Here is an 18,275-nt window from a genome sequence, read left to right as displayed (position 1 = left end):
CCAGGACCGCCCGTTGGGGCCTCACTGTGCAGGACCCCGGCGGGGCCCGCTGGGGCCATCACGGGGGTCTCTGCCTGCTCTCGCCCCGGGAGCTGACTGCTGCTGGCCATGGATGGAGCCTGTGCGCCCTCGTGCCCATGCGGAGCAGGAGCTGGCAAGGCTGGAGGAGCTGTGTGCATGGCGTTGGGCCCACTTCTTGAACAGTGGGGCCCCTCAAGGCTGGCTGCCTTGGCAGTCCAGGTGAGACTGTGTGAGCTCCGGGATGCGGCCTGGGCCTTGGCCTCCTGCCCTACGGGCGGCCGGAGCTGGAGCCAGAGCCGCCAGCAGGCCCCGGCCTCTCCAGATCCCTAGGCTCCTGCCCTTGGGTGCCCTTGCGTGCGGCTCCGGGCTGCTTCCCTGTGCTTTCCGAGAGCGGCGTGCGCTGCCTCTGGCTTCTAGGCCTGCTCCCCACAGCACGGTCGCGCCCCGTCTCATCGTGGCTGAGGAGAAGTTCCCAAAGCAGACTGCTGCTGCCCGCTCCCCCCCCCCCGCCCCCCCCCACCGCCAGCGGGTGTCTGCACGCCTCTGGCCCTTGCTGCACTCCCCCGAACGACTTCTGGACTTCCCGCAGGGTCGGGCGTCACCGCCAGGTAGAACTGATGGGACAGGACGCCAGGGTGTGGTGTCCGGTGGCCTCTGTCCTTGGCAGGGCATGGCTGTGAGCTGGTGTGCTCAACAGAGCTGAGCACCGGCTCGTGGGGAACTGCCCGCTGGTGCCAGCTGCCTGGGTCGGGCTCACTGAGCAGGGGCCCCCGGGGGGGGGCAGGGGCAGGGCCCTGGGGGCTGGGTGGGTGCTGGGCAGTCATCCTTTGATGGCGCTGCTGCTCAAGGACCACAAATGCCGTTTCATTTTAACTTGGTTAAAAGTTGAATCCCAATTTCCTTTTTAAAATACACATATCCCCCCCGCCCATCATTTTATTATGAAAACTCTCAAATACATGGGAAAATTTGAGAGGGTTGATGATACAGTGGGAAGCCCCACCACACCCCGCACACGCGCCCCGCACACGTGCCCCGCCTGCGCTCCCCTGCTCCCTGCCTGCTGGTCCCTCAGCCTGTCCTCTTGGCATTTTTCAAAGTGAGGTGCAGTCATCTGTCTGCTGTCCCCAAGCCCTTCAGCATTCGAGTTACTAACTGACTAGATCCCAGTATTTGTTTATGGTTTTTCTTTCCTTTTAAGGCAAAATTGGCATGAAATGAAATGCACAACCCTTAATTGTGCCCTCAGATGACTTCTGATGAGCACACAGGGTCTGTGTGACCAGCTCTTCCTCCAGGGAGCAGGGCAGTGCCAGCAGCCCACCCCGAGGCACCCACGCTCCGGGACCCCCACGGGTTCGTTTTGCGTGTTCTGGAGTGCCGTGCCCAGGAAGCGCGTGTGTGCCCATCTCTGGACTGTGTGACAGGTGGTCCCTGCTGTTCCCCGTCTTTGCTCTTGTGCTTGAAGTTCTGTGACTTCACCTTCCTTGGGGGATGGGCGTGGCCAGGCGTGGGCTCCACCGCTCCTTGTCCTGAGAGCCGGAAGGCCCTCCTGTGGAGCCGCTGTCCCCGAGGTTGGTGTGGGGGCCACTTGGAGCTCCTATGGGGGCTCTTTGCTTCTCTTCGTGACGCACCTATTCAAACCTTTTTTTGCCCATTTTTGGGGCATTCACTTTATCTGTATCATTTCAAAAACAGACTTCATTTTAAGAATAACGTCAGGTCTATGAAGTTGTGCTGAGTGCCACATTCTCCACCCCACGCAGAGCTTCACAGGTTGGTCGTTTCTGTTAGCCGATGTCCACAGCCGCCCTGAGGGCTCACTCTTGGTGGCCACACTCCTGGGCGTGACCAGTGAGGGTGGCCGTGTGTCCCCCATGGTGGAGGCACGTGGCCGCTCCCCTCCCCTGCGGCCCCGGCCCCGGGCCTCTGCTGGCCTCCCCTCGCTGTGACATTGCTGGGCCCCGGCAGCGCCTGGCCTCTTGGCCGTGTCCGCTGCCTCTGCGGCCCCTGGCCCCTGCCCATGTGCTCACTGCGGCCTCTTCCTTTCCTTTCTTGCGGTTTCACTTGTTTCGTTTTCCGAGTTCTCACTGGTGTCGGTCTGCACCGCAGTCTGATCTGTCTCGCTCACTCCCTGATGAGGGGCCTGTCTTCAGAGACGGAGAAACAAGGCGCCTTTTATTCAGGGACCTTGATGGTCACGCTCAGAGCTGGCTGCCTGCTGGAATGAGGCTCTGGCCTCGGGGCTTCCTTCCCTCTTTCCCTCTGGACACCCGCTCCAGGCTCGGGTTCAGCGTCACCAGATCCTTTCTCAGTTACTTCTCAAAGCCTCAGCATGAATGACACTAAGTTCCCGTCATTCGACAAGCTGCTCTTCTCAGGGGCTCATGCCTTGTTTGTATAGCTCTGTGTGTGTGGCTGGCTAGGTTTTGGCTCGCTTCGGGCGTGTTCTGATCACTCCTTACTCAGGTACTGAGAGTGAGGACAGGGCCTGTGCCAGTGTCCCCACAGCCATCCCCTGGGGACCAGGACTGGGCAGTGCCTGCCAGCCACCCGGGGGTCCCGTGTGTGTGTGTCTGCCCCCCTGCCTGGTGCCCAGCGGGCGCTCCGTGGTGCTTGCGGGGCACAGTCACGAGTGTGGCCATGCTCGTGGGGCAGGCTGGGCACGGCCCATGCAGATGGGGAGGCTGGCCCACACGTGCGGCTGTGCTCCGGGGGCCTGCCCTCCCCCCTCCCCCCTCCCCCCTCCCTCACCCTGCCTGCCCCCAGCCCCGCCCCCGTCTTGGTGGAGACCCACTGCCCGTCCCAACGTGGCCACCTCACTCTGGATTGCGATCGCGTGCAGAGCTTAGCTCTACAGCCAGGGTCTGCCTCCCAGAGACCGTCCGGTGGCCGGCGCCTGTGGGCCTGGTGGTTGCTCCTTGACTCTCACGCAGACATGCTCCTCGACCTCAGCGACCTGCTCCAGGTAGATGCAGCCCCCTCCCCCCAAGCCCTGCTCAGGCCCCGCCCGCCCCGGCTGGGAGGGTCCACAGGCGAAGGACGCGGAGGGCCTGGGTCTTGGTTTGGAAACTGGCAAACGGGATGGGTAGGGATAGTGGACACGGGGGTGGTGGTGTCCCAGGGGCTTGTTGTAGAAGCACAGGAGAGGCCCAGGTGACCTTTGTCCAAGGCGAGGGACGTTCTTCAAAGAACAAAATGGACTCATACCGGTACATTTAAACAGTGTAACAGCTTATATTAATACTTGCAGTCTGGAGAAACTTGCTTTCTAGTTTCCTCATTTCCAAATGACTGATGGTAATGGCAAGACCACCAACAGGGATGCCGGTGTGGATGGGACGCTCATGGGGAGGGGCCGCCTCCAGGCGGGGCCACTGCGGTCTGCGTGTGTCCTGGTTATGGCGCTGGGTGAGCGTGCGCTCAGTGGTGGGTCTCGCCACTGAGGACTTGGACAGAAACTGACTTTCCCTAACTATGTCAGGGAAAGCAGATAGGACCGGTGTGACGATGCACGCAAAGTACCCAGGGGTCCCCCCTCCCAAAGGAAGCTGGCCCGGGGGTGGGCCTCCAGCAGTCCCAGGGCGGGCAGGCAGAGCTGCACTGACCTCAGAGACTGCCTGCACAGACGCCATTTCTCAGCAGCCCTGCTGAAACCTTCTTGGGTCACCCTGGAAAGAATCCTGGGGACCTGGAAGATCCAGTTCTCCACGTACTGTGTTTGGTCAGGGCAAGTCCACGTGGCCAGGCTTCCTTCCGGGCGGTGCCTCAGGACAGCACTCCGGAAGTGCTTGGGCGCCGCCTGGAAGGTAGAGGGAGGCGTTCCGGTGCTTCCTGCTTCACACCTCAGGGAGCTGGGCAGTCAGGGCTGGGGTGGGAGGTGACGGAGCAGAGCTCCCCTCCCCGGGGCTGGGTCAGGGCCAGCGGGACCGTGTGTGTGCAGGCTGCACCCACACAGACAGTTCGCACACCTCAGGGGGAGGGCGGGCCTTGGGCCTTTCGTCCTGGGCAGAACCCAGCCTGAGCACCAGAAGGGTGGGAGGTGACCTGGCAGTCACGAGCCCGGCCCTTCCAGAGTGTGAGGCCGGGACAGGCTCAGCGTACTCGGGACATGTGTCTGCGCTTAACTGTGGGTGTTGTGCACACACATTGAGGGAGGTCCTGCCCAGAGGGCTCCCACTGCCCGGAGCTGACCGCTTTAGTGGATGTGCAGGAAGGCTCAGGACTCAGTCCATCCTCACTCTCACACGTGCCCAGGTGAGCACCTCCCGGGCTGAGCTCAGCTGACGGCCGCTGGCAGGAGCCGGGGGCAGCTGCTGTGCCCTGAGGATCCTGGGAGGAGGTCTCTTTGTCCCTCCCCCCCTCCCATAGTGAGACGGACCTGGAGCCACCCACAGCCAGCTGCAGACTCGTGAGTGGCCCTCAGACAAAGCGTCAGTGTCATGATTTGTAGAGTGTTAATGGCAGTGAGCATCCCTGCTGAGGACTGCACGTTGTACAGGCGCGCCCTTTCACACCCGCGGTCTCCCACACTCTGCTCAGGGCACCCTTCCTGCGGCACTCAGGCTGCCTCTGCCTGGGTCGTGGGGCCAGGTTGCCGGGCTGTGACGGGCGGGCAGCGTCAGGGACGTGCTGCGGGGAGCGTGGAGACGGACGCTGGCTGGTCAGCCCCGTCCCAGCCCAAGGGGAGGCGGTGGTCAGCAGGGCAGGGACCTGGCAGAAGGACGCACCAATATGCTGGAGGCCGGCCTGGGCAGGGTGCCCTCAGGAGGCCCCTCTGGGAGCCACAGCCCTTTGGGTGGGGTCAGACGAGGGCAGAGAGTAGCTGCCAGTGGGGTGAGCAGGGGGGGTCTGGCCCCGACTGGTGCCCACAGGGACCCCCATCGCCTGTCCTAAGGGGGCTCATTGCCCCATCCCAGGAGCCCGTGTGTGCCATTTGCGGGCCCTGTGACGGGAGGCCCGCTGGGCCCTTGGCCACCTCACCACCATGCCTGGCGTCCTCCTGGGGGCTGGCCAAGGGGCCCACAGGCCAGGCTTGATCGGGGCAGGGGGTCCCTCTAGGGAGTCAGAGCAGAGGGTCAGAGCCAGCGCTCCGCAAGGCCTGGGTCCTGTAGGGGGCTGGAGTGGACAGGTGGAGACGGGGGCCTCTGTCCCCTCAAGCTGGTGAGATGCCCAGCATGGGCCTCGGCAGGGCTTGGCCCTTGAGGGGTGAGCAGGCAGGGCACTCAGGTCTGCAGACCCACCGCCGTGCCTGCACTGGCCCACGGGGACGCAACAAGGACGCCCCGCGAGTGGGTGGAGGGGCGACCTGGGCCCCACTGTCCCGGCGCCTTGGGCTCTGGAGACTCTGCTGAGTCAGCTGTCCTGCCGACAGCTTTCCTTCTCAGCAGTGTCAGCCGCCACTGAGGCCGTGAGCCCCTAAAGAACCACCTGGACGAGGGGTGGGGGCGCCCCAGCTGCCGTGGGGGCCGGCAGGGCCGCTCTCTGCTGATCGAGGAGCACGCTCCTGCTGCCGAGGGCTGTCCTGAGTCATGTTTCTTCACGGCAGGTGAACGTTTACGTGCTGGGCAAGACGTTCCTCCTCCTGGCAAGAGAGCTCTGCATCAACGCGCCGGCCATAGGTACCGTGGGGCCCGTGGGGCGGGAGGGCAGCACGCGGGACGAGGACCTGCAGGGGGGCCACTGGCGCCTGGAAGCCGCCTCCCGGGAAAGCAGAATGCCACAGTCAGTCCCCAGCAGGTGCTAGCGGGACCCCAGTAACAAGGGTCTCGTGGACAGCAAGGCCCCTGCAGACGGAGCCAGCCTTTCTGTCAGGGTGGGCCTCTACGGGAGCTTCACCACGGGGATCGCTTTTACCGTCGGCTGGAGGGACTGCTCCGCTGCCCACGGGCATCTGGAAGCACATTTTTTTGTACTAAGGAGGCGGCACGTGGAGCCGGGGGTGGACAGGGGCTGTAGTCCTGCCCCCGCCCACAACAGGATGATCCCCGGGGCCGGGGGGCGAGGGCAGTGGGGGCAGAGGTGCGCTGGGTCGGGGTGTCCTCTGACGGGGCTGTGTCCTTGTGGTGAGGGACACGCGCATCCCTCTGGGGTCAAGCTGAGGTTTTCCAAGGACAAAGCAACCGGCCTGGAGTTTATGGCACGGGAGCACAGAGGCAAGAGGCCCGAGGGGCCTGCCTGAGCCCACAGGGTGCCTGAGAGCCTGAGGTGGCAGGTCTGCTCTTGGGGGCTGGAGCCCTGCAGAGAACCACCCCCTCGCCCGCCCACCCCACCTCGGAGCCAGACAGGACTTTGAACGGCGAGTGACAGTTTGGAAGGTAGCACGACCTGATGCCTTTCTCCAGGGCAGTCTGGCTGCAGCCCAGAAAGCAAACCCTCCTGGGTGGAGGCCCGGCTGCCAGTGGAGGGCACCCCCTGGGCAGGTGGGTCCATGGGACTGCCTGCTGACCTGTTCGTGCCGTTAGGCCCATGAGATTCGCAGTCATTCACGTGTGTGTGGCGCTCGTTTTGTTAAAACTTTATTACGAAAATTCACTTAAATAGGTAAACTACTTGAAGTGACTTTTCCCATTTTGGATCTGAAGGTAAGGTCTTAAGCTTAGAACCACTTAGAATAGAACCCAACGGGACAGGAGAGAGGGCAGAGCCCTGAAAGCAGGTGGGAGGCGACTCGGGGGGAACCTGGGGCCTGCCTTGCACCCCCAAACCTGCCCTCCCCCTGAGATGCACACCCCACTGTACGGGAGGTGCCCGTGAGGCCGGCCCTGCAGCTGTGGCTCAGGGAGCAAGGCTCTGGTTGGGGAGGGGAGCATCCCCATCACACCCCAGGCCCTGGTGGACCGCACACAGGAGACAGGCCGGCCGCAAGGGCGGCCCAGCCAGAGCAGAGCGCCCCCTGCCTCCCTGCACTCCTGGCCCTGGGCTGGCTGCAGAGACAGGGCTCACCCCTCACAGCGCGGCTGGCCCCTGCGCCTCAGGCGTAGAAGATGAGCTCGGGGATCTGCCCGCCCTGGACGCCGGTCCCGTTGGTGCTGTCGGAGGAGCACTGGAACTGGAAGGTCACCTTCCCGCACTGCACCTCCGTCATGCCCTCCTGCCCAAAGTAGCTGAGCTCGCTGCCGTCCAGGACGGCGCTGGCCGTGTAGAAGGCGTCCTGCTCCACCTGCACGGGGTGCTCAAACCAGACTGAGAAGGTGTTGCTGGAGCCGTCAGAGACAAACTTGGTCAAGCTCTGCGCCAGGACCACCCCCAGCCGCTTGAGTTCGATCTTCACGCTATACTCAGCTTTCCCAGAGCTAGAGCCGTACAAGCCCAGCCCGGCGACAAAGACTCTCCTGTCCACAGCGAACTGGATGCTGTCGCAGCGCCCGCGATAGCGCCACTGGTTGCTGCGGTAGGCAGCGGACTGGAAGCGGTGGCACCTCTGGGGCGCGAGGCCCTTCCTCTTGGTCAGGGGGAACTCGAGGAGGGGCTTGTTGGCCGCTGTGTACCACAGGAAGATGTTGTGGGTCTCCTCCAGCGTCAGGATGTCTGACTGGGCGGCGCCGTTGGCAAACTCCTCCAGGGTCATGGTCGGAATCCGGACCAGGTAGAGGGCTGGCCCCAGCACGTGCCTCTTGTTGCGAGGGGTGACAGGCAGGCCCTGCCTCTTGCACTCGGCCTCCGCCCAGCTCAGGACGGCCTCGAAAACCACAGCCTCCTTGGTGTTGAGGGCCTCGCGCGTGACGATGATCTCCAGCGTCTGCCAGTCAATCTCACAGAAGCCTTCAGACCTCAGGGCCATCTCAGCCTGCGCGTCGATGACCTCCCAGCAGCGCTGGGTCAGCTCGGGCTCCTCAAACAGTCGGCTCTGCGACAGCAGGACACAGGCGTTTTTGGCTTCCAGACTCGTCTCCAGAAAGTTGACACAGGCTTTTGCTAAGGCGGGGACGATGTACTTCTTGGCGGCGTAGAGGGTAGCCAGCACCGTGTCAGCTTCCAGGTCAATCTCGTCACTGTACATGTACCTAGGCAGGACGAGGGCCGAGTCATGGGCAGCACGGGGCACTCCAGGCACCGAGGGCCCGGCAGAGGGGCCCGTCCATCCTCGGGGACTTTCACGAAGCTCCAGGCAGCCGGCTGGAAGAACCAGCCAGCAAGGAGCTGCCCCATGCTCCCACCCTCAGGACGTAGACTTACTTCAGCAAGATCAGAAAAGCTGCAGGTTCCACGTCGGGAATGTGGATTTCTGACTTGACTTCTGCCAGGTCCCCGTAAAACATGGCATAGAAGACAGAGCTACCCACGGCCAAGACATACTGTGGACGAGAGAGGCGGAGCGCGGCCCTGAGCCCTGGGCCCTCCCTGCCCCCAGCGGCTGCCACACCCAGAAGAAGCCCGTCCATCCTCGGGAGCCGGCCCGTCGCCTTTGGGAGCGCACAGGGCCGAACCTCTACCGACCTTGTGGGCAGGCACCCTCCGGGCCGCGCCCGGGGGCCCCACGACGAAGTGCACGTCGGCCATGAGCTCGTTGTTGAACATCAGCGCGTTCCTGCAAAGGGCAGAGGCACAGGACACTCGGGCTCGGGCCGCGCGGGCGGGGCGGGGCGGGTGCGCCCGGGCTCACCTCTCGCGCAGGGTCGGGTGGAAGGACTGCCAGTTGGGGCTCTCCGGGTTGTTGTTGTCGGGCGGCGGCGGCGCGGGCACGGGCGGCGGCGGCGCGGGCAGCGGGGCGCTGGGCCGGCCCTTCCTGCCCGCGGCGGCGGCGGCGGCATTGCTGTTGGCGATGTCCGTGGCGGTGGCGGCGGCCGCGGCCGCGGCGCTGGCGGGCGCGTAGAGCTCCGCGGCCATCTTCGCGGGCAGGGCGGCCTCCGCGCGCGGGGGCGGCGCGCCGTGCGCCCTCGCGCCGCGCCGGGGCCTCGGGGGCGGCTCTGCGAGCACCAGGAGCGCGGTGAGGCACTGCGCCACTCGGCCGTGTAGGCAGGCCAGGGGCAGCAGCATGGGGCCGCGGCGGCCGCGCGCGCGGGGTGCCGGCCTGCGCGGGGCGGCGGGCCCTGCTTCCTCGGGCCGCCCCGCCCGCCGGCCGGAGTCTGGAGCCCGCACCGCCGCGGCCACCGCGCGTCACGTCGCGCCACGGCCCCGCCCCGCGCGGCCGACGTGCCCCGGACCCCGCCCCTCCGCGGCCCCGCCCCGCCCCGCGCGGCCGACGTGCCCGGGGCCCCGCCCCGCCCCTCTCCCGCCCCGCCCCGCCCCTCTCCCGCCCCGCCCCGCGCGGCCGACGTGCCTGCGCAAGACCCAGGCGTGGGGGCCGTGCCCTTACCAGGCCCGTGCGCACAGCCTCGGCGCCTGTGCCGTCCGCTGTCCGCTGGGCGGTCCCGGGCGGGGGCAGGGGCGGGGAGGGTCGCGAAGGGCCCCGCGACGACCCCACGGGCCGCCGTCCTGACCGTGCTGTGAGGCGCTGCCTCCCGGGGGCCTCCAGCCTCTGGTGGTCGGTGATGCGGCGCAGCCCGTCAGCTGCGATGGGTCCTCTGTGGGCCTCCGCAGAAAAGTCTCTCCGGCTGCTCTGTCCGTTTCTGAATCGGCTGGTTTTGTCATTGCTGAGACTTGCCCGTTCTCTGCCTGTTCTGGAGATATGCGGGCTTCTTGTTGCTCTTTACTCGCTCAGTCGTGTCCGACTCGTGGCGACCCCACGGACTGCAGCGCCCCAGGCTCCTCTGCCGTGGGATTCTCCAGGAAAGATACCCTCCTCAAGGGGATCTTCCCGACCCAAGGATCGAGCCCGCGTCTCCCGCATTGCAGGCGGACTCTCACCTCTGAGCCACCAGAGAAGCCCGTGAATTGCAGATACTTTCTCTCGTTCTGCACGTTGCATTTTCACTCTCTTAACGGTCTCCGTTGCTTCACGGAGGGTCTTAGGTTTGTCCCAGTCCTGTTATTGTCTGTTTTCTCTTTTACTGCCATAGTCGAGAAGTCACTGCATTCCACCGTCATGCTCGTCTTCTGTTTCTTCCAGGAGATGGACGGTTTCATGTCCTACGGTTAGGTCTTTAGTCCACTTGGAGCTGATATTTGTATGTGATGTGTGAGGTGGAGGTCCACCTTTTTTGTTGTCTATGGGTATCCGATTTTCCCAGCACCGTTTGTTGATGACATGGCCCTGCCTCCATTGTGCAGTCTCGGCGTCCTTACCAGAGGCTGTGTGGCCCTGCACGCGTGTTCCTGGCTTTGTACCAGCACCATACTGTTTTCTGTTTTATCTTCTGAAATTCTTTCCTGGTGAAGGCAACATTTACTGTTTCGTTGCCTTATTACTGCTTTTCACCCATATCTTTAATTTGGAAGAACTGTTTCCATTTCCCCTTTCTAGCCCTCCCTGTAGCACTCACATAGACTCCTGCTGCTGCTGTTTCTCCACACCGGTTGGCAGAAGGGAGCTTAGCTTCCCAAGCAGGGATTGACCCCTGCATCCCCCTGCATTGGAAGTATGTGGTCTTAACAACTGGATGGTCTTAACAACTGGACCGCCAAGGAAGTCTCTGGGGGGTTTTAAATTAACTTTCTTTTAAATTGAATACTGTTAATGAACAAAGTATCATTAATTTGCAGTATTGTGTGACTCCGGTATACAGCTCCATGAGTCAGTTTTATGTATGTGTATACATCTGTATACTTTTTCAGGTTCTTTCCCTTATAGGTACAAATCCCGTGGGGTAGGAAGTGTCACCCCATTCCAGTACTATTGCCTGGGAAATCCCTCTGTCAGAGGAGCCGATTTTACGACCCATGGGGTTGCAGAGTCAGAGGCGACTGAGCGTGCACAAGCACACAGACATGCACACACACACACACAAGTACGAATGCTGAGTGTGGGTCCCTGCGCTTTGTACAGCAGGCTCCCACTGGCTTTCGTGTCATATATATGCTAGTACGTATGTGTTCGTTTCGATTTTCTGATTTATCCCTTCCCTGCCACCCCTTCTCCTTTGGTAACCTTAAGTTTTCTACCTCTGTGAGTCTCCTTCTCTTTTGTAAATAAGTTCATTTGTATGTTTTTTTAAGACAAATATTCCACATATAAGCAAGGCCGTTACCTCACTTGGTATGACCATCTCCAGATCCGTCCATGTTGCGGCAAATGTCTTAGCTCATTCTTTCTTATGGAGGAGGAGGATCCCGTGGTACATAGGTGCCACATCTTCATCTCTCCATCTGTCGGTGGACATCTAGGCTGCTTCCGTGTCTTGGCTGTTGTGGGTAGTCCTGCTGTGAACGTTGAGGTGCACGTATCTTTTCTGGAATATGCCCAGAAGTGGGATTGTAGGATCACATGGGTCAAATTCTCTTCTTAGTTTTCCAGGGGGCCTCCCTACAGTCCTCCATAGTGGCTGTACCCGTTCACATTTCCAGCAGCCATGCATTAGGGTTCCCTTTTCTCCACATCTTCTCCAGAGCCTATTTGTCAACCTGTTGACAGGGGCTCTTCTGACTGGTGTGCGGTGTCCTCTCCCTGCAGTTCTGACCTGCGTCTCTCTAATGATTAACGATGTCGAGTGTTTTCACATGTGCCCATCGGCTGTCTTCACGCTCTCTTCGGAGGGGCGTCTGCTTAGCGCTTCTTCGCCTGTTTTGGATATGGCCGTCTTCACGCTCTCTTTGGAGGGGCGTCTGCTTAGCGCTTTTTCTTCGCCTGTTTTGGATATGGCAGGCACTTTGCTAACTGCATGGAGCTCAGTACTGTGTCTTTCCGATCTCTTCTTTACTGGGACGTGATTGGCACATGACTGTGAATTTAAGGTGTGCGGTGTAATGATTAGATGTATATGTATGTTTATCGTTTAAGTTGTGAGCCAGCTTTTCCACTCTCCTCTTTCACCTTCATCAAGAGGCTCTTTAGTTCCTCTTCACTTTCTGCCGTAAGGGTGGTGTCATCTGCATATCTGCTGCTGCTGCTGCTGCTGCTGCTGAGTCGCTTCAGTTGTGTCCGACTCTGTGCGACCCCAGAGATGGCAGCCCACCAGGCTCTTCAGTCCCTGGGATTCTCCAGGCAAGAACACCGGAGTGGGTTGCCATTTCCTTCTCCAATGCATGAGAGTGAAAAGTGAAAGTGAAGTTGAGGTTATTGTAATTTCTCCCTGCAATCTTGATTCCAGCTTGTGCTTCATCCAGCCTGGCATTTCTCATGATGTACTCTGCATGTAAGTTAAATAAGCAGGGTGCCAATATACAGCCTTGCCATACTCCTTTCCCAGTTTTGAACTGGCCCGTTGTTCCATGTCCTGTTCTAACCATTGCATCTTGGCCTGCATACAGGTTTTGCAGGAGGTAGGTCAGGTGGTCTGGAATGACCATCTCTTTTAAGAATTTTCCAGTTTTTTGTGATTCGCATGAAGACTTTAGTGTAGTTAGTGAAGTGGAAGTAGATGTTTTTCTAGAATTCTCTTGCTTTTTCTATGGTCCAGCAAATGTTGGAAATTCGGTCTCTGGTTCCTGTGCCTTTTCTGCGTCCAGCTTGAATCTGAGGGCTCTCTGCTTGCGTGCTGCTGGAGCCCGGCTTGGAGAGTCCTGAGCGTGGCTTTGCTACCGTGTGTGGCAGTCTGAGTTTGCCCTGGCACTGCCTGTCTTTGGGAGTGGGGTGAAAACTGACCTTTCCAGTCCTGCGGCCAGCGCTCAGTTTTCCAAACTCGATGGCATGTTGAGGGCAGCACGTTGACAGCACCATCTTTCAGGATCTGAAATAGCTCAGCTGGAATTCCATCACCTCCGCTAGCTTTGTTCGTAGTGATGCTTCCTAAGGCCCACTTGACTTCACCTTCCAGGATGTCTGGCTCTAGGTGAGTGAGCGCACCATCGTGATTATCTTGGTCATGAAGATCTTTTATGTGCAGTTCTTCTGTGTATTCTTGGCACCTCTTCTTACTATCTTCTGCTTCTCTTAGGTCCATAACGTTTCTGTCCTTTATTGTTCCCACCTTTGCATGAAATGTTCCCTTGGTGTCTCTGATTTTCTTGAGAAGATCTCTAGTCTTTCCCATTCCCTAGTCTGCCCCGTTCTAAGAACAGTTAGTAAGTTGTTCTTTAGTTTGCTGATAATTTGTGTAGAGGTGAGGGAGCTGTGTCTTTTTCTTGCTAATGTTTAGTTTTCTTGCACTTCAGATCAAAGGGCATGTCCTGTGACATTTCCGTTCTCTCTGGGGGCCTTCTTTAATTCACGGTCAGTTTCTGTGACTGTTCTGCAGACTCTGGAAGAGGGTGGTCACCCTTCAGGGCTTTGGCTGTAAAAGTCGGCCGTTGAGCTGAACCTGTGGCGGCATCCAGTTTCCCGTTTGGTATCTCCCCCGCTAGCCAGGCTGTCGAATTTGAGAGAGTTGTGTTAAAAATCCCACATCATTGTGGTTATGTTAAAATCTTACATCAAGTGTGGAAATGTCTGTTTCTAGCGGCTTTTGCTTTATTTAGTACTTTCTGAGTCCGTGTATGTTACAGGTGTGTGCCTGTCCTGTGTCCTTTAAGATATCGGGTCCTCTCCATCCGCCCTGGCCCCCGCACCTCCCTTGCCTTTGAGATGTTGGGTCCTTCCCATCATAACACGTTCGCCCTGGCCCCCGCACCTCCCTTGCCTTTGAGATGCTGGGTCCTCTCCATCATAACACGTTCGTCCTGGCCCCCGCACCTCCCTTGCCTTTGAGATGCTGGGTCCTCTCCATCATAACACGTTCGCCCTGGCCCCCGCACCTCCCTTGCCTTGCGTCCTGTGTTGCTGTGCCCTTTTCCTCCTGGTGACCTTCTTCAGGGGCCCAGAACGGCCTTTTGATCTTGACCTTTGCATTACTTGTAACTGCCTCTTATGAACACTGCATCCTGGATGCAGTGTTTTTGTCCAAGCCCACTAGGGAATTTCTGGAGGAGGAAATGGCAACCCACTCCAGTATTAGTGCTTGGAAAATCCCACGGACAGAGGAGCCAGGTGGGGCACAGTCCATGGGGCCACAGAGAGCCGGACGCGACCGAGCGTCTGAGCACTAGGGAATCTAACTCCCGTCATGGGGTCTGTACTAGAGGTTTCTCATTTCCTCCTAGTTTTTCTTCTTTTCCCTACATTAAATGCCCGAGTCCACTTCACACTTACCCTAGACTGCTGGCATATTTGTCTTGAAATTTTTCCCAGTACTTTTAGGCTTACAGTTTTCTATTTTAGAAACTAATCCGTGTCAAAGTCACACTCAAATCAAGATAAGATCTTTTAATGTGCATGTGATTTAACCCTCAGTTCTGATATGTTTTGTTTTATTGGAAAACATTTACAAATGTTAGTAGTCATGCTTTTAAGATCTATGTTTTTTCCCCATAATCAAATCACCCCCAAACTCCAAACCAGCAAACCCACAGTGGAAGGGGGTGAAGCTCCAGACCGCCTAGACCCCGTGACTGCCGTGCTGGTCCCACAGTGTCTTTGGAAGGGGTTACGTGGTCGTAGCTGCCTGCTATCAGCCTAAACCAGCCAGCTCTCCCATCAGCAAAGCAAGTGTCCTCGGGAGTGGCAGAGGACAGGCATGCTGTGGCGGCCGGCCGTGGGCGGGTTCTGCAGGCAGTGGAGAGGAGCCTCACCGGGCAGACAGGAGGAGGAGATGGGGCGCTGCGAGGGTCCGTTGAGGACAGTGAGGGTCGTGTGGCGGCTGCTGGCCCTTGGCCGGGCTCCCTTCCTCGTCTTGTGGCCAGCACCTCCCGGCCCCGGGGTGTCCAGGGAGCGTGCGGGCGGCGTGTGTGCGGGAGAGCGCCCCTGAGGGGCTCCGCCTCGCCCCCCGCGGCTCCCCCGCTTGTTTGCACACTCAGCTTCGCCCTTGGCTGTTGGGATCAGCTGGAGGCGCCGCTCCCGCCAGTCTTGGCCAACCGAGCAGAGCGGGCCTGTCTGGTTCCCATAGGCCTTGGGGGACCCGGGCTGCTTCCTCAGTCTGTGGCCAGTCTGTGGCCTCAGAAACCTTCCCTGGTCCTTTCTGCGAGCTGAGGCTGACAGGATGGAAGAGCTGCCTGTAGGATCTCGGGGCTGCCAGGGGCCAGAGCCGCCCCCAAGGCCTCACAGGCGCAGCCGAGCCCAGGAGGACAGTGCTGGGTGCTGGCCAGGGCCGGGATCTCGCTGCTGCTGCTGGCGCTGCTGTCGGACGCATGAGGGGGGCCGACCAGCCCCTTCTCTGCTGGGCCTCCCTCCCGGAGCCTGCTCCTCAGGCCTCCACCATGCCCCCGAGGGGCACAGCCTTGCTTGATGGCTGTGTCCAAAGGAGGTCTCGGCCCAGGACTCCGTCACAGAACCCCGGATGGTTTCCGCATTCTCTGTGGCAGGCCTGACAGCTAGCCGGGTTGATTGCTCAGCTGCTTCTGTCCGCTCTATGACCCTTGGAGCCCAGAGCAGTGGCGGGCAGGTGCTGGTAAACACAGAGAGGGTGTGCGTGCAGGTGGCTGCCATCCCGCCCAGCCAGGCTGGCCTCCCTTAGCAAGGGGGAGACGTTCTTCTCACGTGAGGTGGGGCCAGGCCTGTGTGTGCCCTGCTCAGGCCCCAGCAGAAGCACACACACCCGTGGGCTGCTTTGTGGGCATTTCATGGGTTTCCAGGGAGGCTGAGCAGATTCTTGCACATCTGTTTTCTGCATTTGCTCTCGTGGAACAGCAGCTTAGACTTCGTGCCTTCTTGTCTGCAAGCGTGTGTGTGCACCTCTTAAAAGAACGTCTCCCGCCTTTGGACACAACCATCAAGCAAAGCTGTGCTCCTCGGGGCCTGGTGGAGGCCTGAGGAGCAGGCTCCGGGAGGCCCCAGCTGGGGGGCAGAGGTGTGGATCTCCCCAGGGCCGCGCTGAGGTGCGTGTCTTCCGCAGACCCCTGCCTGTACATCCCACGCTTTGCCCACCTGCTGGAGTTCGGCGAGAAGAACCACGAGGTGTCCATGACGGCCCTGAGGCTGCTGCAGAGGATGAAGAGAGACTGGATGCACACGGGCCGCCGGCCCTCGGGGCTCTGCGGGGCAGGTGCGGGGCGGGTGCGGGGCGGGTGCGGGCGTGTGGGGCGGGTGCGGGGCGGGGATGGGCGCACCGGCCCTCGGGGCTCTGCGGGGCAGGTGCGGGGCGGGTGCGGGCAGGTGCTGGGCAGGTGCGGGCGTGCGGGGCGGGTGCGGGGCGGGGATGGGCGCGCCGGCCCTCGGGGCTCTGCGGGGCAGGTGCGGGGCGGGTGTGGGCGTGCGGGGCGGGGGTGGGCGTGCCAGCCCTCGGGGCTCTGCGGGGCAGGTGCGGGGCGGGTGCGGGCAGGTGCTGGGCAGGTGCGGGCGTGTGGGGCGGGTGCGGGGCGGGGATGGGCGCGCCGGCCCTCGGGGCTCTGCGGGGCAGGTGCGGGGCAGGTGCGGGGCGGGTGCGGGCAGGTGCTGGGCAGGTGCAGGCGTGTGGGGCGGGTGCGGGGCGGGGATGGGCGCGCCGGCCCTCGGGGCTCTGCGGGGCAGGTGCGGGGCAGGTGCGGGGCGGGTGCGGGCAGGTGCTGGGCAGGTGCAGGCGTGTGGGGCGGGTGCGGGGCGGGGATGGGCGCGCGGGGTTGGGCTGGCTGGGCCCCACGGCCCTGTGTGAGCACGGCTTGTGCTCACCCTTCAGCGGGCCGGGCTGCTGCGGGTGGGTTCACCCTAGAGCTGCCTCCCAGCTACCCCTGCCTGGTCCTGACCCAGCCCTCAAGGACTCTGCCTGCTCCCCGTCGGCCGAGGAGGCAGGACCATCAAGCCAAGGGGACTCCAGGCTTCCCAGCCTTGACCCGAGGCCCGACTGGAGGTGCAGCTGTGCTGAGTCATTGCTGTAGCGCCTGCCCCCTTCCGGGCCGCTCCCTGTTCCCCTCAGGACTGTGGTCTGGGCTCCCCTCCGGCTGGCAGGTGCCCACAGACGACCCTCCTGCTGTTCCCGACACGCCGGGACCTGGAGCCCCTGCTGGCCCTCACTTTCCCTCCCAGCCCCACAGGATCAGTGTTGCTCAGGGGCACGTCCAGCTCCAAGCCTGAAGCCCAGATCCGGGCCTTTGCTCAGGGCAGCCGGTTGTGGGCACCGTGTGCAGCTCACCGGGGCCGCCTCTGTCTCTCGATGTTCCCATGCGAGTCAGTTCAGAGCACACACGTTTGCTTTGAGAGGTTACACAAAGTTCTCAAAAAGTGCATTTTAATTCTTACGTTTAAGAAAAGAGACTCTGATGCAGCACCTCCTCTGGTTTGAAACTGTTGTGTAATCGCCTGCAGCGCAGCAAGCCTCCTCGGGGTCCTCACGGTCGCGGGCCTGCGGCGCAGCGAGCCCCTTCAGGGTCCTCACGGTCGCGGGCCTGCAGCGCAGCGAGCCTCCTAGGTGTCCTCACAATCACGGGCCTGCGGCGCAGCGAGCCTCCTAGGTGTCCTCACAATCGCGGGCCTGCGGTGCAGCAAGCCACCTCGGAGTCCTCACAGTCGCGGGCCTGTGGCGCAGCGAGCCGCCTCGGGGTCCTCACAGTCACGGGCCTGTGGCGCAGCGAGCCGCCTCGGGGTCCTCACAGTCGCCGGCCTGCAGCGCCTCCCTCAGGAGGAGAGCGCGTGGCGTCGCCCTGGCTCCCAGAGCCCCTGCGGCGGGTCACGAGCGTCTGCCCAGGGGTGCTCCTGGTGTTGCTGGGTTGTCCCCGTTCTGAATTCCCTGTTTCTTCCCAGCACTTCTGGTCGCAGCCAGGATGCACGATTTCCGGAGAACCGTCAAGGAGGTCATCAGCGTGGTTAAGGTGTGCGAGTCCACTCTGCGCAAGAGGTGGGTGGCTCTGATCCCGTCTGGGGTCCCGGCAGCCCCCCTCTGCAGCGTCTCTGTCCGTGTGGCGGCCTCTTTCTTCCACCTGGGGTTGAGGGGGCCAGTGGCTTGTGAGGTCGCCCTGACTCACAGGTCAGGAATCGGTGCTGAGAGCAGCCATGCCCGTCCCCTGGCCGGCGCAGCCAGCGTGACCCACGGAGGCGGCCGCTGTCCCTCCTGCAGCGGCCAGGGAGCTGCTTCTTGGGCAGCGAGTTCCCAGGGTCATCGCGGCAGCCCTGGCCGGAGCGCCACTCAGCCTGGGGTGAGCGAGTCACTGGGCCTCCCCTCACTGCAGCCCACTTACCCCGAGTTGGGAGCCCCTGATGGCTGTGCTTCAGCTGAGATCATGTTCTGCAGCAGCTTTCAAAGCAGAGGGAGTTTGGTTTGCTTATTTGATCTCTAGTTCTCTTTATAGATTTTCCTATTAAACACTTGGAAGATCGTGCGGGACATGGGAAATAG

At 61.4% G+C, this 18,275-nt stretch overlaps 2 protein-coding genes across 4 annotated transcripts in view; one reads left to right on the top strand and one right to left on the bottom strand.

Annotated features, from left to right (window-relative positions):
* The window catches only part of BRF1 (BRF1 general transcription factor IIIB subunit), a 58,371-nt gene that overhangs the window by 27,758 nt on the left and 12,338 nt on the right, over positions 1–18,275 (top strand). For 2 of the 3 annotated variants that reach the window (XM_068991525.1, XM_068991524.1), the window contains 4 exons: positions 2,958–2,989; positions 5,570–5,642; positions 15,864–16,013; positions 17,684–17,777. In XM_068991525.1, the coding sequence (XP_068847626.1) occupies positions 2,958–2,989; positions 5,570–5,642; positions 15,864–16,013; positions 17,684–17,777 (349 nt within the window). Of the gene's footprint in view, positions 1–2,957; positions 2,990–5,569; positions 5,643–15,863; positions 16,014–16,470; positions 16,478–17,683; positions 17,778–18,275 lie in introns of those variants that run through there. The other variant, XM_068991527.1, reaches the window with a different exon arrangement.
* Positions 6,594–9,000, bottom strand: BTBD6 (BTB domain containing 6). Its single transcript, XM_068991268.1, has 4 exons — positions 8,627–9,000; positions 8,461–8,551; positions 8,200–8,318; positions 6,594–8,027 (listed from the first exon to the last, which is right to left on the bottom strand). The coding sequence occupies exons 1-4, from the start codon at positions 8,998–9,000 to the stop codon at positions 6,995–6,997; spliced, it is 1,617 nt and encodes a 538-aa protein (XP_068847369.1). The 3' UTR covers positions 6,594–6,994.

The sequence above is a fragment of the Capricornis sumatraensis genome, chromosome 19 (assembly GCF_032405125.1).
Source record: "Capricornis sumatraensis isolate serow.1 chromosome 19, serow.2, whole genome shotgun sequence".
Lineage (NCBI taxonomy): Eukaryota > Metazoa > Chordata > Mammalia > Artiodactyla > Bovidae > Capricornis > Capricornis sumatraensis.
This window is presented reverse-complemented; position numbering and strand designations above follow the sequence as displayed.

Coding starts and splice junctions, on each gene's coding strand:
- BTBD6 (XM_068991268.1), bottom strand. CDS start 9,000: ATGCTGCTGCCCCTGGCCTGCCTACACGGCCGAGTGGCGCAGTGCCTC. Junction 8,552..8,626: donor CACCCGACCCTGCGCGAGAG/GTGAGCCCGGGC, acceptor TGCCCTTTGCAG/GAACGCGCTGATGTTCAACA. Junction 8,028..8,199: donor GCTTTTCTGATCTTGCTGAA/GTAAGTCTACGT, acceptor CGTCCTGCCTAG/GTACATGTACAGTGACGAGA.